Genomic DNA, 26,817 nt, shown 5'->3' with positions numbered 1-26,817 from the left:
AGCATCAACTGGAGAAGAAACACACACGCAGGGTTTGGTTATTTAAATTATTGTCTAAAAGCCAAAAACAATGAGGAAGAAAAAAACACAACACGATACAACCCTGATGTCTGTGTTCCACCTCCCCCCCAGGCTATGGTGTGGGCCTCCCCCAGGCCTCCACCTTCCTCACCTCCAACGTGTCGGAGTTCATCAGTCGCTACAAGTCAGAAGGTTTCATGGATCTGCTGCACGACAAGTGGTACAAGGTGGTTCCCTGTGGAAAGAGGGGCTTCACCGGGACAGAGGTACTAATAATACTACAGTACTACACAGTACAATGTGGTGCCTTCGGAAAGAGGGGCTTCACCAGGACAGAGGTACTAATACTACAATACTACACAGTACTACACAGTACAAGGTGGTTCCCTGCGGAAAGAGGGCTTCATCAGGACAGAAGTACTAGTACTACAATATGACACAGTACTACGTAGTATGTGGTGGTTAGAGCAGCTCTGTGTAGAGCAGTTCCCATGTCACTCCACAATCTGTTTAACCACAATGATAACACACACTTTACACACCTCCATTAGTTGGTGATTATTGTAGGTTGGATTGTAACACAATAATCAGTGCAGCTTGGCCGTTTTGATCTTGCAACACAAAAGTTCCAATTTAATTGAGTAATTCCCATTATTTATTTATTTTAAGTTTAATTTGACATTTTTCCACAGTGCCATGTTCAATATTGAAAAACTCTGAATTGGACACTAGAGAAGCAAGACTTGTGAACAGTTGTTTGTAACAAACAAATCTTTAAAATGAGGCTGGAGTCACTGCAGCAGAGTGAATCTTCTACTCAGATTAAATGTCTCTTGTGAGAATTCCATTCACACTCCATTCATCATTCAGGAAGTCCTCCTTCGCTTCTTGTCGTTCAGGAAGTCATCCTTTGCTCGCTGTGCATTCCACCAAACTGATAGACCCTGTTTACTGAGAGACTCATCAGATAAGGGTCCAAACCAACTACGGCTCCTTTTACTTATATTTCTTATTTAAGTGTGATTGCATCAGTCCATAGTGAAGACGTAAAGGTGGGTGTTAGTGCATGGAATGTTCCAGTCAATCATATGGGGGGGATGCACGCTCAGCCCCTGTGTGCCCAGTACAGGATATTAAAATAAAAATATGATAACTAAAAATCTCTCTCCTCACCCTCTCTCTCTCCTCCTCATCCTCCTTTCTTTTCCTTCTCCTCCTCCTCTCCTCCCGTCCCCCTCCTCCTCATCCCCCTCTTCACCCACTCTCCTCCCCTCAGACTCTCCAGATGGGCGTCCATCACTTCTCTGGTCTCTTTGTGTTGTTGTGTGTTGGAGTGTCTGCATCGCTCTTCACTCTTCTGTTCGAACACTCCTTCTTCTCTCTCGTTCTTCCACACATCAGACGCCGGCAGAAGTACAAGTACTGGCTTCACACCAGCCAGGTAGTGTACACTAGTACTACTGAGTACACGCTAGTAGTGCCTAGTACACACTAGTCTCATTTAGTACAGACTAGTGCTACTTGGCACATAGTAGCATACTACTGAGTACAAAGTACAATACTACAGATTAGACACTATCGTACTACTTAGTACACACAAGCATACTACTAAATAGATAGTAGCATACTACTTAGTATACACTAGCCAATTGAACAAATCTTTTTTTTGTGATTCTACAGAAAATCCACAGAGCGCTGAACCAGACATTCGAGGACGTGAAGAGGCAACGAGCGGAGAAGGAGAAAAGGTTCGTCCACTTCTTCATGACCCCTTTCAATTTAGGGAAGCTTCTTTATGACCACTTCAAATTAAGGAAAACTTTTTTATGAACCTTTATATTTTGGTATTTTGTTTGTTCATGGGTCGGAATTTTAACATACATACAGTACAAGGTCATATAAACCAATACATACAAGTTCATACATACATACATACACACATACATACATACATACATACATAGCGTTATGAGGACCTAGAATTAATATTTAAAGTCTAGGGCGCCACCAATTTTGTAATAGAAATTGGTCAAGTTGAAAGTTAGTTTATGGCCACACGGGCGTCGATAGAGATCCGTATTCATCGGGGTCATGTGTTCATCGGTCAGAAATTCTCACACGAAATATCACATAAATACCCAACTACTTCTTAATCAAACAATAAATGTTTATTAATGTTACAGGGGTTCAATAGTCTGGTAAAGGGTTTAAGTAATAAAAAGTGAATTTGAGCAAGGTTCTGGTATTCTGGTAAAAAGGCAGATAACTACAGACTGAATTGGACGCAGCTAACTCATGCTAAGCTTAATAATAAAACAAAGAGATTACAGTGACCAACCAACATCAGCTTTCATGAGCTTCTGTGACTCTCGGGCTTACTGGTTTTGCGTTCTCCTGGGACACCCATGGAGCGGTTGCAGATGGTTGGAGTCTCATCCTTGTTACCTACTGGATAATACCGTGGATCCCCACGTATTGTTAGGCCCGGAACTGCAAGATGCGGCGATGGGGCTTGGCTGGATTGTAGGTTGGTGGTTGGAGTCAGCAGATTTAAAGGATCTGATGGGCTCATTGGAACCAAGGAGTTGGTGACTTGTTCAAAAATAACGTGATTACCAGTGTCGCGTGGCCACATGATGCCACGCCATGAAAAATAATATATAAAAACAAGGGCTTTATGAGCAATGCTTGACAGGAGATCCAGTGTGCATACTACTGCTCCAAGTAAAGTAAAGTTTCTAGGTGAAAACAAAGCGCTGCCGCAGGAGAACTGGGATACAATGGCATCCCAATGTTTTTATTTCCCTCGAGGGGACGGAACCGGAAGTGACCTCCTTCAACGGCCATTTGTCGGGGAGTTGAGAGCAGATGGACACATGACATTACAGAGGCTCTCCCTGTGTGTGTGTGTGTGTGTGGGGGGGGGGTTGATTTATATATATTATTTATATGTTTGATTTACCTGTTGCTTCTTGATTGATCTGATGAGCAACAGGCGTAGAGCCACCCTGATATCGAGTCCAATTTCCCAGACCAGGGGTACCCACACTTTTTCGGCTTGCGAGCTACTTTTAAAATGACCAGGTCAAAATGACCTGCATTAAAAAATGCTCAATATATTCATTAATATATATATATATATATACTGAGTATACTTTATATATACAATATATGTTGGCATACCTTGCATCACTGCATGAATGGCATAATACAATTAAATACATTTATGGTCACTACCTTACTCTGATGACTTGCACTGAATGGAGTCGGCCAGGGTTGGATAGTCCAGCAGTAGCTGCTGGTAGCCAGCCTCAAGCAGGCTTCCAAATTATCATCAGTTGGTGGAAAGGTATTTGAACTTAATAATCTTCATGTGGGAAAAGGCTGACTCGCATAAATAAGTAGAGCAGAATAATGTAGTCAAGGAGGTAGCACATTTCCTCATGTTTGGGTACTTTTCCTCTGAGTAAGTTCAAAAACTGTCCATGAGCCCTGGACTTCAGATGAATATCAGCTTGTAGGGTCAACATCTCATCCTCCACTGCAGACGAGCTCAGGTGAAACAGTGTTGCAATTTTTGATGCAAGTGAAACAACCTTAATATCTTCCCTAAATGGGCAGCACATAAATGTAGCGATTGGCTCGAGCAGCAAAGTTTTGAAACCGTTTGTCAAAGTCTGACAGACAAAGGTCAATCTGCTCTGTTTAGCACGCACTGTCAATTTGCAGATATATTGTCAATTGTCAGATATAAATGTGATCTCTAAAGCCCAATAAAGTGTCCATGTTCTGTAACAGTCGTTCCATAAATTTCCTCACTTTCGAAGTAGTATAATTTCCAGAAAATTGCCAGAATGGCTTTGAATGGAAGTAGGTGGGAATGGAAGCAGGAACATTTTGGTAAAATAGGGGTGGAGAGGTGGAGGGGTGGCGAATCCAAATAAAGCACAAATATTGGGTTTTAACGAATATTTATTTCATACAAATATTTCAAAATTTATTTGGGAGGAAAAAAAGTCCAATCCGAACCGTGGAGTTTAGCTACAAAGACAAGAAACTGATACAGATCCAGTCTCTACAGAGACAGGGCTTTATATTCTTACATTTTATTATTTTTCTTATTAAAAATGGCATATGGCCGTGTCTTAGGAGTTAGAGGTGCTGTGCGACCGTGCAGGGGACATCGGATACAAGCTCCTTGCTTGCCCACCGGCTGCACACAGTGCAGAGCTGGAGGGAACGAGCAGACAGGGAGAGGTAGAAGGGGTGGAGAATGTTCATTCTCCGGAGGCAGAGAGTGAAGGACAGGTTGAAAATAATCACACTGATTTGATAACATTGGGTTAGGGTTATTGTGTTGCGGAACTGGGCTCTGTCCCCTCTCAGACAGCGGAGGGAGGAGTCTGCGGGACGGGGAGCGAAGCGCTGATCTAAAAACCAGATTCTGTTATCAAGTCTTGCGTGATATTAGACACCTCTCGTGTGAGCATTATGTAATGTATCCGTAACAGTCATCTGTGTGGGAACAGACTTCATACAGATCTTTTCCGTAAAGGAGGCCATGTGGGAATGACCAACTACTGCCTTTTTTCAGATATTTCAAGGGGGGGGCAGGATTCTCATACCTTAAATAAAAAACAAAAATGTCCAACAAAACAGAAACAGTCCCCTTTCCCGGAGACCTTGTTCCCTAGAACAGAACAGTGCTGTCCCTGGGCAACCCTCCCCCAGGGCGATGACAGACTCCCCTCCTCCCTTCCGGAGAGTGGGACCTTCGGCTGCTGTGCTGGCTGGTGGAGGTGTGGCTGGACTTGGCTGTTGCGGCGGCTGCTTGGAGGGTTGGCCTGGCAGCTGGGGTGCTGGATGGTCCTGGCGGTGGCTGCTGGGCAGTTACCCATGGTGGTTGCTGCAGCAGTGTCTCCCCGGTCCTCCACTGTACATCCTGGGTGCTGCTGCTACCAGTCGGTAGAGGGTTGGTTCTGTGGTCACCTATTGACCAGCTGGTGGTTCAGTGCATCTTTGGACAACCCTTCTGTGTTCCTTAACCATGCCGGAGAGTCCCTGTTCAGGCAATATGCATACAAACATACATACATACATACATACATACATACAAACATACATACATACATACTAGGGATGCAACGGTATAGTGGGCTCACAGTTCAGAACGTATCACGGTTTTGGGGCCACAGCAACAGTAAGGTTTTGGTTTCTTTATAGAAAATTTCAAAAACAATTTTTTTGTTAAAAGCTGTAAAAAATGTTTTGTCTGCCATAAATAACTAGTGTAATGCTGTGTGTATGACTGTGGGAGTCAGTCAGACCAGTACGTGTGTGCCTTCGCTTTGTGAACCTGACATGACAGTGGGTATGTTTATTTTCCGCCAGGGCACCTCCTGGCGAGGGAGGAGCATAAGCTATCTCTTGGATAGAGGGGGAAACATTTGCGGGTGGCAGGAAATGGCAACTTAAACAACACAACATGAAAATGTAAAACCTCACAACAAAAGAACAGCTCATCACCTGGCAAGACTCAATCATTACCCTTCATTCCTACAAAAGAGCCGTTCAAAAGAATACGAGCATCTCGTGTTTCTATTGAAAAGGCTCCGTAGCTGCGCGCAGTTGAAAAAAAAAAGAACTCTTGCGCAAAAACAGAGAAATGCTGTGCGGCTTCACGCAGACCCCGCAAGACTGACGTGGCCGATGGAGCCGCAATAGTGGATTTAATAGGAAGCAGCACTTATTTACTGCACACCGCGTCATGCCCCTACGCTGTGCCAACGCGTCCGGTGGACTTCTACTGTGATATCGTAATACCCTGGTTCACGTGTGTATTGAACCGTAGGGGGCATACCTAATGGTTCGATAACATATCGTGTGCTGTTGCATATCTAATACGTACTACATACATACATTTCATACATACATACAAGGTCGTACATAGATAATTACATACACCTCTCTGACCTCACGTCTCTCTGTCTCCAGCTGTAACCTGTCTCTCTCTTTTTGTCTTCAGCTGTAACCAGTCTATCTCCCAGGCTCCTCCTCCTGCTTCCAGGTGGAACAACGAGGAACCCAGAGAGCGTAAGGTCCAGTTCAACCTGGAGACCCTGAACAGCAGGAAGCTGCTGGCCCAGACTGGAGTCAAGGTTTCAGGAGGAGTCATGGGAGGAACTGGAGGAGGGGCCTCAGGAGAAGTCAGAGGAGAAGCTAGAGATCGGGCTTCAGTAGGTGCGGTGGCTGATGGGAATGGTTTCCCAGCTCCAGCGGGTCGACTGTGTGAGAACGGAGGTCCTGTCAAGTCCTTTGCCAGCTTGGTACTGTCCCTCCCATCCTCTTCCCCTTCGCTTCCTGTCATATCAGCTACTTCCTTCACTGAAGTGGCTCCTCCCACAGTGGAAGCCCCTGTCACTGCAGTGGCTCCTCCTACAGGGGAGGATCTCCAGCAGCTCCAGGAAAAGATTGAGGACCTAAGGGACCAGCTGAGGTCTGCCTTGGCTCACAGGGCTCAACTGCAGACGGAGAAGACCAACCACGTCTCCATGGTGACAGGAAACCCTTTGTCCTTGGCCTCCAAGACAACTCTCCCCCCAAACACCCGCTGCATCACCACCATGACCGAGCCGCCACTAAAGGACCGTCCTCTAGCCAGTAGCCTGAGGTGACGGACTGGTCTCTACAGGAGACTGGGAACTCTGGTAACGCTGGGAACTCTAATCAGCACGAGGAAGCGGACGAGTCATAGCTCCAGAGCCTACTGGTATCAGGGTATAAATACTGCATCAGTGAAGTACTACTCATTCCAAATGTTTCATTCTCAGCTAGCATTGGGACGCTCAGCGATGTTTATACTCAATTAACATTTAACGTTAACATGTTTCTGAATAAACTGTGAAGGTGAACTGTTCTGTATCTTAACCCAATTCCTAACGAGACACTGCTCAGTTTCACCCCCTGGATGTGATTTTAACCAATAAAATGAAAGCTGGACTTCACTGAGTTTCCTACAATTTACTTCAACTCAACCCTGACAACTGAGGTCCTTGTGATTGGCCCTGATCACTTTGCCAGTAAGGTTGATCAGTGTAGGGAGGAACATTGTGGGCTATTCTGTGCCTGGTGGCTGTAGGTTGGGTGCCCCTGGTGGGGCGCAGTCCAGTCCAGGGTGGGGTCCAAAGGCTGGCTAACTAAAAACGAGAGTTACGTATGCAACTATGGTTCCATGAATTTCGGATGACCACCAAAGTTTCCTGTCACTTGTAATCTTGGCAAAAAAAATTGGGGGTGTCCTCCACGATGATGGGGGAATACTGTATATGGGGGGGTGGCCCTTGTTGTAGAAATTATCCTCCGTGGTCGGTGAGGTTAATCTGCCCGCTACAAGAAAACAAAACTAAGAGTATTAAAGACATTTATTCTGCAGAATAAAGAGAAAGATTCAGAGCTGCTCCACAGCAGTGTTCTGAACAGTCTATCCCTACTACTGACGAAGCGGGCTTTATACCGATGAGAGGTTGTGTGCATTCAGTAGCTTGCTTTACACGACTATGCCAACTCAATCATCAATTGATCAAATCAAATCAATCAGGAGCTCATGCAATGGTTTAAGAGTCAAACTCAGGTTCTTACTATGCCATAAAACAAACACACAATTCTCTGTCAAGTTACCCTTATCTCCACACAAGGTTGAGTGAGGAAGGAATGGTATCTGGTTTTTCAATACAACAATAGACATTGTTTAGAAAACAGTCTCATTAAAAACACCAAGGCAATGTGTTTTAAAAGTTATGCAACATACAAAAGGCTATTGTGCTATATAGAACATGTAAAACATCATTGACAAGATTGATCATGTGCATTTTTCTGTCACACCCTGCATCATCCGAGGATTACAGGTGACTTTGTTGATATACACACTCGACCTAACTCTCGATCTATATTAACTTAGGAAATCCAATTATCCTCCCCCTGGTCTCCAGGAGCATTTTAATGCGTTTTGGAACTGTGAGCTTTCAAAAGCTGACTCAGCATCGAACCTTCAACCTAAAGGTTTCTTCCAACCGTTCATCTCTCTTAGCCACCAGGTCTTCTCTCCAGTGGCGGTGTCTTCCAGTCATCTGATCTGGTAACTTCAGAAGTGAATTCACATCTGGACATCCTGGTCACTGCTGCTGTCAGTCGGGAGAGGACTGGTGCTGTAGCCAACCAATGACTTGCTGGTGGCTTCAGTGCATCTTCAGACAGCCCTTCTACTTTATGTCCCTTCCCTCTCACCCGGCCGTGAGGAGGTAAATACACTGCTTCGCCTTTCTCACCAGTGTCTGTATGTATAGTCCATGTTAATTTCTCTGTGATGTGGACACCCAGGTACTTGAAGCTGCTCACCCTGTCGATAGAAGTCCCATTAATCACCAACGGTGGGTGCGTCCTCGGTTGTAATCCTCCCCTAAAGACCACAATCAGCTCCTTAGTTTTGTTGATGTTCAGGCTGTTGTTCTGGCACCAGAGTGACAAGTCAGCCACCTCCTCACAATGGGCCTTCTCGTCGTCATCGGTGATCAGGCCCACCACGACGGTGTCGTCAGCAACCTTGTTAATGGTGTTGGAGCTGGACCTACAGAGAGTACAGTATGGGGCAGAGGACGCAGCCCTGGGGGGATCCTGTATTTCGGGTGAGGGTGGTGGATGTGTGCCTCCCCACCCTAACCACCTGGCACCTGGTTGTGAGAAGTTCAGGATCCAGACACACAGCAGAGTGTTCAGTCCTAGCTCCTGCAGCTTGACAGCCATTCTGGTGGGGGCTATGGTACTGAAAACTCAACTGTAGTCAATGAACAGCAATCTCACATAGCCCCTGTGGCAGGTTCACCACCACACGCTACCCAAGTGGCGTTTTCAGGGCCCTCCGGCACAGAGACACAGATGACGGGGGGTTGTTAACACCAGTTCGATGTAGAGAAAAGGCTAGGTGGAATTAGCCGGGAGCAGATAGAACATGTCATGACAGGGCTCCTATCCTGAGTGTGTGTGTGGATGGGGTTTTTAAAACTGCCGTTCATTAGCCCAACCAACGAGTGTCAGGTGTGGCTGCCATCCCATCCACCACAGCCTCCCTTCTGGCCATGCAGGTGCATGAGCGTAGTGTGCAGTACCTCGTAGACCGTGTTGTCTGTGGATCAGTTTGGCTGGTATGCGAACTGCAGCGGGCCAATGTTGCGGGGAAGGGAGGCGCAGATGTATTCCTTAATCAGCCTCTCGAAACACTTCATGACCACCAAGTTGAAGGCCACGTGACGATAGTCATTCAAGCAGGCTGAAGTGGCATTCTTCGGTACAGGGATGATGGTGGACCTCTTGAAGCAGGACGGGACCACCGACTCAGCCAGGGAGATGTTGAGCACAGGTTTTCAATACTCACCCAGATATGCCACCTGGGCCCTGAGCTTTCCTGGTATTCACACGCATCAGAGCCCTCCTGACGTATGCTCAGACACTGAGAGTGCGTGCTCATCCCCAGCGGTGTTACTCAAATTAGCCGGCAAGCTAGCGGTGTTGTTGCCAGCCTTAAACTACGAATAAAAGAAGTTCAGTTCATTGGCTAGGGAGGTGTCCACACTCATGGCTGGGCAGGGGCTGCTCTTGCAGTTAGTATTAGTCCGTAGCCCTTGCCAAAAATGTCTGGTGTCTTGTTGCTCCATCTGTAGCTCCACTGTGTCTCTGTATATCCATTTAGCATCCTTCACCGGCCTCCGCAGTTTGTAGGACACCGCTTGGTAATTGCCCATGATGCTGGATACAAAACCGGTCGTGCGAGCATTTAGAGCGCAGATGGGTTTATCGACCCACAGTTTCTGGTTAGGAAATATGGATCCATGCTCAAACACTCATCTATTCATGTTCTCTGTGGAGTTGTTAGAGAGAAGTGTGCTTTGACATAACTACATACCTGTAAGGTATCCAAAGAAATCTGACTAGAGAATATTAAATTCCCTCTTTAGATGTTTAAAATAAATAAAGTGTCCTTATTTAAAAAGGTCCTTCACACACTCCCCTGTGCCATCATTGAAAATATGAGTCTGTGAGAGAGGGAGCAAAATTGACTTTAGCCAAAATAGGGGAAGTAATAAGAGCCTGTTTAAGTTTAAAATGGGTTCTAAACTGAGACCATATCTTTAGAGAACCATGAATAATTTGGTTGTTCGTCCAACAGCGTTTACTTAAGGGTAGTGGGGCACAAATTAAAGAGCGAAAGTGACACAGGATTACTTGAATGCTGCTCCATAACAGACCAAACTGGAGATTCATCACTTGATAAATCAGGGACCCAAACAACAACCTGTGTATGTTAGCCGCCCAATAATAATACAAATAACTGGGTAAAAACAGATTGACTCCCTTTTGTCTTTCCAAATACTCTTTCCTTATTCAAGATACATTTTTATTCCACATAAAAGCAGATGTGCACTTATTTAATTCCTTGAAAAAATATTTAGGAATAAAGACTGGGATTGCTTGAAACAGAAATAAAAATCTGGGCATGATAGTAATTTTTACAGAATTGATCCAACCAGCGAGTGACAAGGGGAGGGCTGACCATCTCTCCATGTTCTGTTTGGTCTTCAGTTCAGTTCCTCCTGTTCCTTCTGGAACATTGGGCGACGAGTCCCCACCATTTTACCAGAATGGCGCCTTCTCGTAGTTTCCATAACATGCTTTTTTTTACGGGGTGAGGTTGTTAACCCCACGCCCAACCCCCAACCCCCAACCCGGAGGACCACACAGAAAGACTCCTCCAGACTCCAACCTCAGCATCTTCCCGAAAAGGATAGCACATGAATGTAGCGACTGGCTCGAGCAAAGAAAAGTCTTGAAAACGTTTGTCAAACTCTGACAGACAATTGTCAATCTGCTCTGTGTAGCGTGCACTGTCAAGTTGCACACAAGCCTTCCCTTGCATCTCCAGCTCTGACGCCAGGTTCTGGAAGTTTGCCAAATCATGGCGGTGCAGCTTTGAGGAGAGATGTTGCATCTTTCGTTTGAAAGCATTAACTAAGCTGATCATATTGATCACTGTTTTGTCTTTTCCTTGCAGCTCTAGATTAAGGTCATTCAACATGTTTGTCAGATCGGTTAAAAATGCAGAGTCTAACAGCCACTGACCGTCATCTCCGGACAGAGATCTCGAAATCTTTGCAGGAATTTCCCTCGACTAAGCCACCTCACGTCAGTGTGTAGCAACAACTCAGAGTGGTCGCAGCCAGCCTTCTCCAGATGTGCACGAAATAACCGTCTTTGAAGAGATCTGGCGCGAATAGAACAGGCGATCTTCGTTGCAACATCCATGATCTCTTTCATGTTGAACATTTTAGCGCATAACGCTTGTTTGTGGATTATGCAATGGTCATTTAGGAAGTCCGGGAAAGCATCGTCCTGCCTGCACTTGGCAATGAATCCATTCAAGCGGCCAACCATTGCGGGTGCTCCATCCGTGGTGATAGACACCAATTTGTACACTGGGAGCTGGGTTTTCTCGATAACGTTTTTGAACGACTGAAATATGTCCTCTCCTCGCGTCTGTTCTTTCATGTGCAGTACTGTTAATAGCTCTTCTTTTGTAGCGATATCACTAAACACCATACGAATGAAAATGCACATCTGGGCTGTGTCACTCACATCCGTAGATTCGTCCAACTGCAGTGAGAAACACTCGCAATCTCCGATGTCCTTCCAAAGTTGCGGGGTAAATCCTCAGCCATGGCTTCACAGCGCCGTGTAACTGTACTTCTTGACAGCTGGAGAGCTTTGATTGAAGATAATATTTCTGCCTTATTTTTAATGTCTCGGAACAATGAGTCAGCTGCTTCAACGAATGCCTCTTTTACCATCTCTCCGTCTTGGAAGGACTTCTTGTTATTAACGATGACGTGACTCACCCAGAACGATGCTTCGGTGGCGGCTTTCGCTTTTGAAGTTTGCTGTGTGAATAATGACTGATGTCCGGACAACTGGAATTTTAGTTCCTTCACCTTTCTCTTTCTCAGCTCACTTTTCAGAAGTCGGTGTCGTATTTTCCATGAACAGTCCGAAAATGCCGGTCCACATTTCCCTTCTTTGGTATTACGATGGTAGACTGGCAGATGAGGCAAACGCACTTCGAAAATGTCATCGTGAAAAAAAGGTCCTCCTCCCATTCCGTATGAAAGTGATAATTTTTTGTCTTCTTACTTGGTCCAGCTCCCCCACTCATTTTTATACCCTTTCTTAGGTTTAAGAGAAAAAACCGAGGGCTAAAAATTGGAGGTAACTCGCTGACTAGCTTGTTAGTTTTGCTGCACTTAGCGCCGTTGTTTGGGCATGCACAGTGACCTACAGTAAGTGTCAGAAAAATTCAGATGTCATCTGAATGGCTGCCCTGTATATCAATCAAGTGACGGGATGGATGATAGGCTCACATCTATTTTTTTAATGTCATGCGATCTACCAATACTACCTTTGCGATCGACTGGTAGATCGCGCTCGACGTATTGAGCACCCCTGGTCTAGAGCAATCGGTAGTATAGGGATCGCAAAGGAATAGGAGAAGATAATCCCCATAAAGTGATAGTTTATGCAATTGTACTCCTGTTCACACTCCAACCAGACTAATGGTTAAGTTAGAGGATTGAATAGAACTATTATATAAATCAGAGAAAATAGATCAGAACTTTGAAGCAGACTGATTATTAATAATGTGGTAGCATACTGTTTGCTTCATAATTGGAGCAGTCGCTTGGCGGCAGGAGGCAAAAAGAATACAATTATGATCAGAGACAGTGTAGTAGTCAGACCTAGAGTGAAAAGGGTCAAGGGTGTTGCCTCGGTTATGAGTTGACCCAGAGACATGCTACACAAAATTTAATGACTCAGTATTGTTTAAAAATCCAGTAGCAAAATGGTTAGATGGGTCATCAACATGGATATTAAAGCCCCCTAGAATAATAATTATATCATGATTGTGGACAATGGAGGAAAGAAAGTCAGAAAATTCTGCAAAAAAAGCTGTTTGGTTGGGGGTTGGAGTGAACATGAGCATCTCAAGGCTCTGAAAGTTATAAGCATTGATATGTTTACAGTGAAAATGGTTGCTGCAGGAGACAGCAAGGCCAACACCATGACCAGTCAAGGACCCAGTTGCACAGAAAGGTGGACAGCCCTAATTCCCTGAGCTGAACTGTAGTCAGTGAACAGCATTGTCACATAGTCAGCTCCCCCCTGCTGTCAAGGTGGGATAGAAGGCGCTGTTTATATTCCGGTATCAAGAATATTGCAGCATGGTGTGACTTGCTAAAGGATGGGAGGTGGCCTTGTAGCCCTCTTTAAACTTTAGGGACCGGAGCTGTGTTGGTGGAGGTGCAGCAGAACTTGTTTGAGTTTCGCCTTATTAGTCCCTAGCCACGATGAGGGCTGCGTCCGGGTGTCTGGAATCTGTTTAGCCCATCATGAAGCTCTGATAGTGCCTTGTTGGTGTCTGCTTACAGAGGGATATATTATATATGCCATTGTGATGACTGAAGTAAACTCATGGGGGAGGTAAAATGAACGACACATGATTGTCAGATGTTCCAGGTGAGGCAAAAGGAACGCGAGAGGGCCGTAATATTTCTGGTGTCAAACCAGCTGTTGTTGAAATTAAACAGACTCCAGCAACTTTTAATTTACGGGACTCGGCTGTTAGCTGGAGAATTCTAACTGCGTGGTCGGTGAGGTTAACCCGTAACCCAGAGTATTAAATATATTTAGAAAGATAAATAGAAAGATACAGCTATGCTTCAAAATAGTGATCTGATCAGTCTGCCCCTGCTTCTGATAAAGATGATTTTATAAAGATTGTTTTTATACTGAAAGTTTGTGTGCTATTGGTCAGGTGTCATTTACAAGATTATGGCCCCCAATCATATCCCTGGGTGTTACCCTCATACAGTGATTTAACAGTCAAACTCACAGATAGAATCTTACTGTGCTATAAAACAACCCACAAGGCTCTGTCAAGCGGTTATCCTTATCTTCAAACAAGGTTGAGTGAAGATGGAATGTGATCTGGTCTTTACAATACAGTATAGCATCATATGAAAGAACAGTGTCTTCATATGAGCTGCTGAGACACTCATTCAAAACCCCAAGGCAATGTGTTTTAAAAGCTACGTAACATACAAAAAGGCTATTGTTCTATATTCAGTAAAACATGTGAAACATCATTAAAAGATGCATTTTCTCTCCCATGTTCTATCCATACAGAAAATAGAGAAGGAATCCATATAACGGTTTTATCCATTACCGTGGGGATCAGCCATGTTTCCGTCCAGCAGAGGATTCAAGATTTAAGAGGTTTATATTAGTCTCTGACGTCCCGTTGGAATCGGATCCTTGCCCTGATGTCCTCCAGTTTGTTCTCCAAAGATTGGACATTGGCAAGCAGGATGCCAGGTAGAGGTGGACGATGTTTCCCGAGACCTCAGTCTGTTCGGGACTCCAGGTCATCTCCCCCTGTTTCTTCTTCCTTCACACTGTGTCGGCATTGTTGTCCCGTTGCGCACATCACAGAATCTCCTCCAGCCACGAAGAGGTGGATAAAAAGTGTCCTGGCATCCAGAGATGCCAAAGTGTCTGGAGCAGGGATTGTTGTGAGGACAGGGAGGAACTGGAGGGCAGCCGATGCAGTACAGCAAGGAGAAACACGACTGAAGCACAAGGCTATCCTAGGAACAGTGGCGCAAGGCAGAGCTGGACTTGGGAGCCTTACAGCAACCCGATATAACTGTGCCAGCGGAAGGGAGAGGCAGAGGTTGGTGCAGGAGGAGGTGCGAACTTCAGTCGAGGAAGAGCAAACCAGCAGAGCAGTGGCCATGCGGCAGCAAGGCGCCTGGATGAAGTGGGAGCAGGCAATGGAGCGGAGTTTCACCTGGAAGGATATCTGGCAGTGGAACCCCCAGAGGATCAAGTTCTTGATCCAGGGGGTCTATGATGTCCTCCCAAGCCCATCCAACCTGTGCATATGGGGCAAAATAGAAACACCTGTATGTCCCCTGTGATCCAAAACAGGGACACTGGAACACATCCTGGGCAGCTGCTCCAAGGCGCTAGGTGAGGGTCGGTATCGATGGAGGCACGACCAGGTCCTCAACTCCATCGCTGAAGAAATCAGCAAGGGGATCAAGGGCAGCCGATACACCCAAGCCAGAGCCAAGGGCATCCACTTTGTCAAGGAAGGACAAAGAACTGCTCTGCTGGTTTGCTCTCCACGGCCCGAGACTGGGTGATGACAGTTGACCTGGAGAGGCAGCTGAAAATCCCACAGCACATCACCCAGTCCAGATTGAGACCTGACATCATCTTGGTTTCAGAGGCCACAAAACAACTTTTCTTGCTGGAGCTGACGGTTCCCTGGGAGGAGAGGATGGAGGAGGCTCAAGAAAGAAAGAGGGAGAAGTACCAGGAGCTAGTGGAGGACTGTCGGAGGAACGGCTGGAAGACCAGGTGCATGCCAGTGGAGGTGGGCAGTCGGGGATTCGCAAGCCACTCCCTGAGCAAAGCCTACGGCACACTAGGCATAACAGGTGCCAACCGGAGAAAGGCCATAGGCAACAACGTGGAGGCAGCAGAAGAGCCTCCACATGGCTCTGGTTGAGAAGGGGAGAGCAGTGGGTGTAGCATGCCACTTGTACACAGGCCGGGATTTGATCACCCTGATCGGGTCGCCTGGAGGAGGGTGTCTGTTGTAAGACCTGAAACACCCAATGAATCCAGGAAACAACACTGAGGATGTGTCCAAGTTTTGTGTATCAGTAGGTGTATTGTTAACTCTCTCTCTCTCTCTCTATATATATATATATATATACACACACACACACACACACTTGAATCTACAGACAGGTGAGGTGAATAACATTGATCATCTCCTTCCAATGACACCTGTCAATGGAAGGAGATGAAGGATTAGGCAGCAAGTGGAGAGTCAGTTCTTGAAGTTGATGTGTTGGAAGCAGGAAAAATGGGCAAGCGTAAGGATCTGAGCGACTTTGACAAGGGCCAAATTGTGATTGCTAGACGGTTGGGTGAGAGCATCTCCAAAACAGCAGGTCTTGTGGGGAGTTTCCGGTATGCAGTGGTTAGTACCTACCAAATGTGGTCCAAGTAAGGACAACCGGTGAACTAGCGAGAGGGTCATGGGCACCCAAGGCTCATTGATGTGTATGGCGAACGAAGTCTAGCTTGTCTGGTCCAATCCTACATAAGAGCTACTGAAGCACAAATTGCTGAAAAAGTTATTTCTGGCTTTGATAGAACTGTGTCAGAACACACAGTGCATCGCAGATTGCTGCGTAGCCACAGACCGGTCAGAGTGCCCTTGCTGACCCCTGTCTACCACCGAAAGGGCCTACAATTGCCAATGGGAACGTGAGCGTCAGAACTGGACCATGGAGCAATGGAAGAAGGTGGCCTGGTCTGTTGAATCACATTTTCTTCTAGATCATGTGGATGTCCGAGGTTAGGGTCAGATTCACTCGGGCATCTGTGGGATGTGCTAGAACAAAAAGCCCAATCCATGGGGGCCCCACCTTGCAACTTACAGGACTTAAAGGATCTGCTGCTAATGTCTTGGTTAGGTTAGGTTGGTCTTAAGATACCACAGGACACCTTCAGAGGTCTTGTGGAGTCCCTATCTCAACGGGTCAGAGCTGTTTTGGCTGCACGAGGGGCAGCTTCACAATATTAGTGGCTCTTAGTGGTGGTTTTAATGTTGTGGATGATCGGTGCATATATACAGTATAAAGTGTGTCTATATGTGTGCACACATATATACAGTATAAAGTGTGTATAGATATGTGTGCACACATATATACAGTATAAAGTGTGTACAAACACACACACACACACACACACACACACACACACACCATACTTGGTCGACTCAACACATCTAGCATTAAATATTTTCTCATACAATTTTTTGTTTCATTGTTTGTAATGAATGGACTGCTTAACAAACGGTACAATTCTTGACAAACTTGATGAATCAATCAGAGTATTTGAAATTTAACTACCTAGTGGTGAATGCTATGTGTACTTCTACTGCATGTCTGTTAATGTCCTAGATTAACTTGAGTGTTCATTTATATTTGTATTATCATTCCTGATCAGTACAAATATAAAAGTGCGTTATTCATGTGTCATTCATGTTTATTATTCCCTCATATCCATGATCAAACGCTCCTTCAGATAGTCACTGTTATTTATAGAAAGGGCAGAGACGCCCACTGCGCCCTCTGCTGTTCAGATGTTCAGGAGTTGCAGTGAAGAGATCCACTTCCTGTTTGTTCAGATTAAAACAAAGAGAAGCTCCAGCTCCACTTGCTGCTTGACCTTTTATTGTGTTTTGCTTCTGTACATCGTTGAATGGGTTTAAATTTTATTTCTTCTGAATTTCACCGCTGAGATTAAAGAACTAAAAAGAAAGATACAGACACCAACATCTGGAACGAGTTGCATCTCAGTCTGCAGCACACTGAGGTTCGACTGCTGCAGAAGAAACACATTCTCCTGCAGCAGTGGAACCCCCAGGCGTAGTTTCGTCGCCCTCTGAGGCACGGTCCAGGTGAAGCTCGAGTAGTACTTGTGATTTGCCCAGCAGTTTCCGCCATATTGCACATTGTGGACCAATCTCTCAGTTGCATAGCTCCGCCGCCATCTCAGTGGGAGCTTAAAGCCGTTGAAAAACTCCACAAGACACAACGCAATGTTTACAGGACCAAGAAGTATGACTGTAAGGCTTCAAACAAAATGTTAGTCAGCGGGACGCAACGATACTCCAGGATCCCAGGGTTATGTGATTGATTCTAAATGTTCTAGATCGTTTTGCTTTGTTTAATGGATGTTGAGTTACTGGATCAGATCAGTACTGACATATAGTACTGTTATATCGTACTGATAGTAGAGTTTAGACATCGGTGCACCTTCTCTGCTGCTGAATCACCAGCAATACAGGCCAGGGGGTGTATGTGTGTGTGTGTGTGTGTGTGTGTGTGTGTGTGTGTAGGTGTGTGTAGGTGTGTGTAGGTGTGTGTGTGTGTAGGTGTGTTGCAGGGAATCAGGATGAAGTGTTGTGGGGGGGATTAGTGTCAGTAGCGGAGTTGTATGTTGGGGGGGTTCTGCAGTCTGTATATGTGGGGGTGGAGCTTTCATCTGAAGGCCCCGCCACCTGTGCTGGGTGCTCTCTGAATGGAGGACTGGAAGCGGCGGAGGTAGGAGCGCTATCTGAGCCTTGTGCTCCTCCTCCCTCCATCCTTTCTTCTCCAGTGGGTGGCGCTTCAGAGCTAAGAGCCTCTGTGATGAGCGTTGCAGTCTGGACCATCCAGTCCATCCCTGGGTGCTCCTGTTCCTCTGAAGAGTGGGGCTGGGTTAAAGAGGCCTGAACCTGGTTCAATGAGGCCTGGGGCTGGTTCAGCGAGGCCTGCGTCACCGAGGCCTGGGGCTGCGTCACCGAGGCCTGGGGCTGCGTCACCGAGGCCTGGGGCTGCGTCACCGAGGCCTGGGGCTGCGTCACCGAGGCCTGGGGCTGCGTCACCGAGGCCTGGGGCTGCGTCACCGAGGCCTGGGGCTGCGGCACCGAGGCCTGGGGCTGCGGCACCGAGGCCTGCTGGACTCCTGCGGCTCCTGGTTGGTCAGCTAGCGGACCTGCCGGGCCCTGGCCTCCCGCTGTGTTGTTGTTGAGGTTGTCCTGCAGAGCCGTCTGGTTGGCCTGGCCGCCTTGCTGGTTTTGCAGCAGCATCTCCTGGATGCGAATCTGCTGCAGGATGGCAGGAAGCTCGTAGTGATGGAAGAAATAAATCATGGAGTGCTAGAGAGAGCGAGAGAGAGACAGACAGAGACTCCTCAGCTCAAATGACCTGGCTATACCTTCTCGTGGGCTTATCATTGGTAGAAGAAGAGCGCAAACAACATACATGGCAGCGCTCACAGCTTGTTTGTGGCAAGGAGAAATTGTTGTTCATAGTAATTAATAAACCGACAAAAGCGCAGAAAATGAGCTGTAACCCTGTCATTTACAATAAAAATCACCAAATCTGAGTGAGCTGTTTATGTTTACTAGTTCGTTTCTGCGTCAAAAAGTAATTAATAGGGTTTGAATTTCACATCTGACTTGTGCTGCGGATCAATGTTGTCCAACACAGCAGAAATAAAACAGCAAAACACTGATCTCCCATCGCTTCCAATGCAATTCTTCCAGGAAATGCCCCTGGCGCCAACTAAAAATTTTGGAGGTGCAAGATCTAGCGCTGCGACAGGTCCCAACTCACCATGGCACCACCCCTTGGTGATGTAATTTGCATCACGAAAATCAAAAATTGAGGCACTGGTCTTCCAACATGCCTCAGATGGGGACCATAAGCAAAATAAGACATTTGTGCGCTGGAGTGTGTGTTGCCTGCCAACCCGATCTCGACTAGCTCCCTGGGACCCTGGGACGAATTGGCCTCATCTTCAGAGTCTATCAAGACGCTTGTCTGGGTCTTGACCCCAGTTCTGCTGACCTTGGGAGACCCCACCAGGACCACACAGCTCCCACTGACGTAGATGTCAAGAACTGTGGACCTCAGGAGCCATTAGTTTAGTTGTTTCTTCATCCAAAATTGGAATGGGCAAAGCTGCATGATCCAAGAGATTCTACCCCTGGTATGACTGTACCTACACGGCTGTTGTGGCTCCGGCATCTCAACTGGCTCTTTGGTTTTATAGTTCAGCTCTACAGCGGTGTCACATTGTTACTGAGCGGTCAGAGGAGACCGACAGACTCCAGAAAGGACAATCAATAACCAATAACAGTTGTTTACAGGAGTGCTGGGCAGAGGGAACACATCTAACCTTGAAGCTGATTGGCTACAGCAGCAGAAGACCCCGCCCAGTTCTACTCCCATAAGAACAGAAGGTTGCTATAGTGGCATAACATCACTAAACCTGGATGACTCAAGTTTAGAAAACCATCACCTGGTCTAATGAGTATCTATTTCTGCCGTGGCATGCAGATGATTTGTCCTCAGCACAAGTCTGGATCAATATTTCAATACGTATAAAAGATTGGATCAGGAATCTGTATCAGTCAAATATTAACTCAATTCGGACCAAAACCTCTTTTTATCCAGACATTTCTAGTTTAGATGTTTGGTGGTTTAGGTGTTTTGATATTAGGATTATTAGAACATTTTACATTTAGATGTTTAGATATTAGGACATTTGCTGACCTGTATGAAGAGCCAGGATGTGACGAGGGCCAGGCTGCTATACTGGCCATTGAAACGGTAGTGGTAGGCGTAGAAGGCGAAGTGGTACAAGTAGAAGAATCTGAGGAAAACAAACATTAAAAGAAGTTCCTCAGCACTTGCGAGTCAGTGGAGAGAATTCGGACCAATAACACAGAATACATGGGAGGCCACACCTTACCTCAGCCAATGGCGTTTGCTGGTGTTTGTGTGGCAGCAGATGGCGTCGTACTGATCGGCCAACCAGACGATGAGTATAATGTAGAAGGCCGTGGTGGTGTCATTGAAGAACTCTGACATGATTGCCTCCATACCTGACAACAGCAGCACAGCATGAACAGTCTATACTGTCCAACTAGAGCAGTCTACAGTCTATACCGTCCACAGTATACAGTCTCCGTTCTGGAATGTCCAACTAGAGCAGTCTACAGTCTGGAGTGTCCAACTAGAGCAGCCTATAGTCTGTAGTGTCCAACTAGAGCGGTCTACAGTCTGTACTGTCAAACCAATGCGGAAGTCTGCTGTCCAACTAGAGCAATCTACAGTCTGTAGTGTCTAACTAGAGAAGTCTAAAAGTCTGTAGTATAAAAACTAGGAGTTTATGGTATATATTGTCCAACTAGAACAGTATCGTCTGTACTGTCCAACTAGAGCTAGTCTACACTCTGTTCTTACCGACTAGAGCCAAGATGACAGTCAACAGAGGGGCGGCTGGAAAGGCGATGGTCATGTTCATCTCCAACATCTGCAGCAGATCCACTGTGGAGAGAGCAGAGAGTTAGAGCTGTGAACTTTCAGACAATTAAGGTTTCACATGTTACTGGTGTAACTGGTTTCTGGAGCTCACCTATGAAGACGAAGATCTGGTGGTGGGAATATCTCAGGAGCATCGACACTGACAGGGTCTGCAGGAGGTAAAACACCTGACCTTAGTATGACCCTAAACTGAGCCCCAGTGTGAATCGAGTCTGACCTCTCCAAAATGGCAATGACCCCAATATGTCCTCTGACCCCAATATGACCCAATTTGGGTTTGACCACAAGCAAACCTCGCAGTACAGCCAGTTCTACCTGTACTCTATGTCCTGTGCCATCTGTACTGTACATACCATTTGTACTGCACTGTGTTCTCATCCAATATATTTAAATATTTTGAAAAAAACTCCTTAAATACCAGGATGTTCTCACTGCACCAAAACAGAGGAGGACAAAACATACATTTCAACATCTCCCCAGATTCCTTACAAATATCACCATGATGAGGAAGGCAGCAAGGTAGGAGGTGCGAGCCATCCACATGCTGACGAATCTGTAGTGTTCCCCAGAGACCACGTTCCTCAGGAACCCTGAGAGGAACAAGAGAACCAGAAGAACATTAAGCGCATGTAGAACAAAAAGAGCGCGGGCAACACTGACAGCGCGGGCAACACTGACAGCATGGGGAACATGAAGAGTAGGGGAGGGTCGATCACATGATAGTCATAATCGGATTTGTATCCATAAAATGTACCCCAATGGTCGTGATCAGATGGTGTAAATTGTAAAAACCAGAAGCAGCCCTAAAACGGCAGTAAAAGGAGCTACTCGCTTTTATTGTGAAAAATAACCTGAAGAGAACGTGAATAACAATGGGAACACGTGTGTATATGTGCAATGTTAGGCTATTAGCAGCTGGTGATTGCAATGGTACACTAGCAGGCTAGCGTTTGCTAGCTCATGATAACAATTAGATAGTAGCATTAGTACTGCTGCTTATGTCCCCCCCATCTTAAAAAGCACTTAACCATGAGATACTCAAGGTTGGCAGAGCAGTGAGTCAATAACAGCAGTGTTCGTGCACTAAGCTTTGTTTACATAAATGCACGGTCCCCCACCTCTGGTCTTACCAGAGTAAACAGCTGTTCTATCCGCCCGGACGTAGCGCCCCGTTAGCTCGATGGGGCTATCAATCACGCCACTGTTAAGCCATGTTTCCATGAAAATTATGATATTGCAGTTCATAATCCTTGTGAGATTCAAGATCAAGATTTTTATTTGTCACATACATATACATACTTTCATACATATATGCAGTGAAATGTAATAAGTGATAAGTGAGTGGTGATCTGCAGCGGCAGCTAATTGATTTTGTTCGCCTGAGATCGAACATTGCCGAGGAAAATGCTGGGTTGATAGCCAGTTAGGAGTAAGCTTTAGCCTAGCCCTTAGCCATCTTCTCCTCCCTTTGTTTAAGTCTTGATGCCACCTGGTAGCACTTCCAGTCGGCATAACCAGCTTGGTAGCCTCCGGTATCTCCGGAATGAGCTTGAGATCGCCAAAAAGTTGTCAATTTTGCAAGATCCGATGTCCAGTTCCTGTCGGCTGCGCGATGTGTATGCAAGACTGTTCTGAGTGAAAAGATGTGAAACAAATAGGCAGATATATACTAATTTGCAGAAACTGGAGAAAAACTGAGCCTCGCATTGTGCACGATCCGTCATCTCCAACGAGGCTTAGGAGAGGGATTATGGGTGGGAGGGACCGTATGTGTAAGTCAGATCACGCAACGTATTTGTCATTGATGGACAGCAGATATACCCAATGAGACCAATTTATGCGAAAATTTGATTTCTCCGATCCAGATATAAACTCAAAATGATCAAACGTTAATCGTAATCGGGCAAAATAATATATATCTGTAACGGATAGTCGTTTCATCCGACCAATTGGCCCACCCCTAATGAAGAGTACGGAGAACAGGGGGACCATGAAGAGCATGGACAACACCGCCGCCCCACCACCCCCTCACCCTTGTTCTCCTCGTTCTCAGCCAGGGCCTTCACGCTTGACATCAGGATGTCGTCATATCCCAGAAACTCGTCCAAAAGAAAACGACTGAAGCCGTCGCCGAAACACAGGTCCTTCATGGGGTCTACACACACAGACACAAACACAGAGAGAGAGAGAGAGAGAGAGAGAGAGAGAGAGAGAAAACCAAAAAACCTTCAATACTACGGAATAATATTGTACACTACTGAAAAACACTGCTACTACTTATAGAGACACATATAAATGTATACTCCTAGTGAAACGCTGAAATGATTTGTTTTCTACGAATTTAGAAACTCCATTTAACCACTAAAATCTGTAGAGCGTCTAGATAAGTCTTACTTCCTATAGATATATTGATATTAACTTATATATTATATATATACCCAGTGTCACCACCATCACAGGGATGTTGAGTCTCTGTCTGGTGTTCTGGGACAGACGCAGGAAGCCATACTCCAGAGAGTACTCCACCATGTAGTCCTCCTGGGGCCACGCTTTGGACATGGAGACACACAGACAGACACACAGACAGGAAGCAGAAACAATAAAAACAGCTTAGATTAAACTAGAACAGTGAATGTGCGATAGGGAGGGGGAGGGCAAAAGCGAGAGAGAGAGAGAGAGAGAGAGAGCGAGCGAGAGTAGAGAGGAGGGTCGGTGTCTTACCTTTCGTCTGACTGAAGGACAAGTCCTGACTGTCATTGGCTCCGGCTCCGGTGGCCCCGGCCCCCGAGCTCCTGGCACCGCCCACTCTCCTTAGCGAAGGCTTCAACCGAGGCTCAATATCCAATTCAAACTGGACGGGAGGGAGAGGGAGACAGAGAGGGGGAGACAGGAAAGTGAGACAGGGGAGACGGAGAGAGAGTGTATTCTAGCCGTTTCCATGGTGAGGGTACTTGTAGCCTCCTAACCTGGACAGAGCTATTGTCAAACATCTCCAGTGTCATCTCCTCCTCCTCCTCCTCCTCTTCCTCTTCTTCTTCGTCCTGCTTCAGGGTCAGCACCGCCCTGGCTCTCCGGGCCTCCTGGACACGGCCCTTCTGGCCCTGGTCCCCCTGGTCCCGGCCCTCCTGGACCCGAGCCTCCTGGCCGAGGCCCTGCAGACCGTCTGGCTCATAGAACTGCAGGAAGACGGGTGCACGGCTCGAGTTCCTCTGGATCTCGACGCGCAGGATCCCGTCCCGAGGCCACTTCTCCCGCACCGGCTCCAGGCAGTTGATGGGCGAGCGGGAGAAGGCGATGTGGATGTAGGCCAGGATGAAGAGCACAAAAAGGGCCTGCAACACACAGTAGCAGGATGGGTACCAGCCTTGTACTACTGTAGTACACCTAGAACTACTGCACAGAACTTATTAATGTAAAGACTGATTTGAGACCCAAACTACAGTTTTTAATCCTAAAACTCACTCACTACCACTAATGAACCAACTAACATGATGTCAGTGGAAAACAGAAAAATCTATGCATCACCCCGTCTTAAAGCTACAAGGGAATAAGTTACTATTTTATTTGTCATGGATAAAGTTAATGTGGCTAGCTAGCTATGAGTCTCAGCGACGCCGTGGAGGACACTTTGTCCCACGATGCACTGCAGGTTGTCACTCCCAATCAAACCATCTGCATGGGGGCGTCAGCCTCTTTAGCAGTGAGGAGACCAAACCATTTTACAAGTTTGTTTATAAGGCTGTACCAGGTCAACTCCCACAATGCACCTGGAGCTGTTTGGGTCAAAGGTCAACCGGTATGTTTCACAATAACGGCGTTATGATTAAGTAAGGTGTTTCAGTCTCTGAACAAGATAAACACTCAACCTGCAGCTGTTTGTCTCGGAGTGACGCTTCAAACTCTGGTGATGAAGCAAGAGATAAGAAATAGAAACGACAGAATAATAGATATTATAGTTATTATTTTACCTCCTAGATTTCCATCTCTATATTCTTCAGAGTTTCAAGATGTGACTACTGTCTCAGACTGTACTGGTGCTCAGGTCCAACTCTGGATGGAGGACGGTGGTTTGGTGTCAACCAGGCAAAGTAAAAAGAGAGGTACTTACTACTTTCTTTTCTGTTTGCGTGGCCTGGTTCACACTAAAACACCTGCTGCCAGAACAGTGATGTGAGAGCAAAGCACCATGGCTCCTGCTGATCTGCTGTGTCACCAGGGAACTGGGACCTAAAGCATTTAGAGCAGTGGTTGCTCCACCACTAACCTGCACCGAGAACACAACAGTGTTCCTGGTGACACTGATGATCACATGATCTACCACTGGAGGAAATATTCCTGACACCATTCCACTCAGAAATCTGCCTTACTGTCAAAACGAGGAGAATATCTTACCTTCAGCAGGACAAAAAACTCAAAGATCCTCCTGAAGGACGGTGGGAAGAGCCTGGCGTATGTGACTGCCATTTTGAAGAACAGAGCATGGAAGAGTCTGTCTCGGACGTTGATGAGCGGGTTCTGGTTGATGTTGGGGTTCCTCATCCTATTGGCCCCCAGGTTGTTGTTAAGCGGGACATTGTTGTTCCCGGTGCCCTGGTTTTCGGACATGGCTCCAGGAAAGCTCCTTCTTTTCTGGGCTGATGTTGCTCAAAAGGCAGCTGATCTGCTCTGATTCAGACAGCCCCTCAATTCATTTCAGCAGCAAGCACCCGAGGAGCTCAGTGTGAAGGTCTGGTCCCCTGGAAGGCCTCCTGGGGGGTCCGTGGTCTGGGGCATGGGAGTTCAAGGTTCAGATGGAAATCCAGACACACAAACCAACTGGCCTCATCACAGCAGCAGCTCAACAGTCGTATTCTCTGATCAGGGTTTTAGTAACTCCCTAGTACCTCGCTAGCTCAGAGTAATTCTCTCGACATTTACTCTGTCCTGCGGGGCAGGAGGAAAACCACAGTCAAACCAGTCCCACTTAAAACGTCACAACCATGTATAACTGCGCCTTTTATTAGTTACTACTAATATTACTGTTAGTATTACTACTAATAGTTCTCACTTTCGGTGTGAAACTTGCAGTGGCCGACACGGAGCTGCTCTCCTGCTTGAACTTAGGAAGTAGCGCAGCCATGCGATTTGGATCTTGCAACACAAGACCTAATTTCCATTATTTACGTTTTCTTAAGTGGAATCAGAAAAATGTGCACGGCACAGCTGGTGATCTGCGGCACAGTAGGTGAAAACTGCTCAACCTGTTTCCTAAATGCGTGTATTCGTGCTAGCTAAACAGCTAGCCCCACCGCTAACCCAACCAGCTGTGTGACACCCTGCTCCCAGTACTCTGCACTCCGCCCGCCGCCTGCGAACTCAAACGGGTGCTTTTTATCGGTCCGAAAGTTACAGTAATTCCATGTTACTCGTGTCGCAGTACCCCTCCGGGCTAGTTAGCCAGTTAGCAGTTAGCCCGCGGCTGCTGTTGATGAGTCTGCCTGACGGAAAGAGGACCTGGCGGGGCTGAATAAAAAACAGGCCCAGAGAGCCGCTCCCTGGCCTCCAGACCACACTCCGGTTTCACGGATTGAAATATTTATCTTAAAACAAATATATAAATCCAAGCTCGATACAGACATTCAACACAAAATTAACAGTTTCAATGGACATTACAATTCAGTTCAACGGATTTCAAGCAGGCAGCAGCAGGGACAGCGCGCGGGTCTCCGGGGTCCTAGCGCCCATGTCCAGTGGGAAG

The 26,817-nt window shown here is 46.4% G+C and overlaps 2 protein-coding genes across 3 annotated transcripts in view; one reads left to right on the top strand and one right to left on the bottom strand.

Moving 5' to 3' along the window:
* grin3bb (glutamate receptor, ionotropic, N-methyl-D-aspartate 3Bb) overlaps positions 1-6,695 on the top strand; it is a gene marked incomplete at both ends in the record, with an annotated part of 32,951 nt that extends 26,256 nt beyond the window's left edge. Inside the window, 4 exons of the mRNA XM_080024020.1 lie at positions 133-287; positions 1,298-1,462; positions 1,702-1,769; positions 6,047-6,695. Coding sequence (XP_079880146.1) covers positions 133-287; positions 1,298-1,462; positions 1,702-1,769; positions 6,047-6,695 — 1,037 coding nt within the window. The remainder of the gene's footprint in view (positions 1-132; positions 288-1,297; positions 1,463-1,701; positions 1,770-6,046) is intronic.
* A 10,357-nt stretch (positions 6,696-17,052) lies between these two features.
* Positions 17,053-26,513, bottom strand: tmem259 (transmembrane protein 259). 2 transcript variants are annotated; one of them, XM_080012990.1, is made up of 11 exons: positions 25,473-26,513; positions 24,047-24,412; positions 23,802-23,931; positions 23,519-23,629; positions 23,113-23,235; positions 21,570-21,670; positions 21,172-21,229; positions 21,000-21,083; positions 20,506-20,638; positions 20,307-20,406; positions 17,053-18,904 (listed from the first exon to the last, which is right to left on the bottom strand). In XM_080012990.1, exons 1-11 carry the CDS (start codon positions 25,683-25,685, stop codon positions 18,155-18,157), a joined length of 2,169 nt encoding a protein of 722 aa, XP_079869116.1. In that variant the 5' UTR covers positions 25,686-26,513; the 3' UTR covers positions 17,053-18,154. The 2 variants fall into 2 exon arrangements, with proteins under 2 accessions (XP_079869116.1, XP_079869117.1); XM_080012991.1 differs by having other exon boundaries at positions 21,579-21,670.
* Positions 26,514-26,817: the final 304 nt, after the last annotated feature.

The sequence above is a fragment of the Zeus faber genome, assembly GCF_960531495.2.
Source record: "Zeus faber genome assembly, chromosome: 1".
In the NCBI taxonomy this organism is placed as follows: Eukaryota; Metazoa; Chordata; class Actinopteri; order Zeiformes; family Zeidae; genus Zeus; species Zeus faber.
This window is presented reverse-complemented; position numbering and strand designations above follow the sequence as displayed.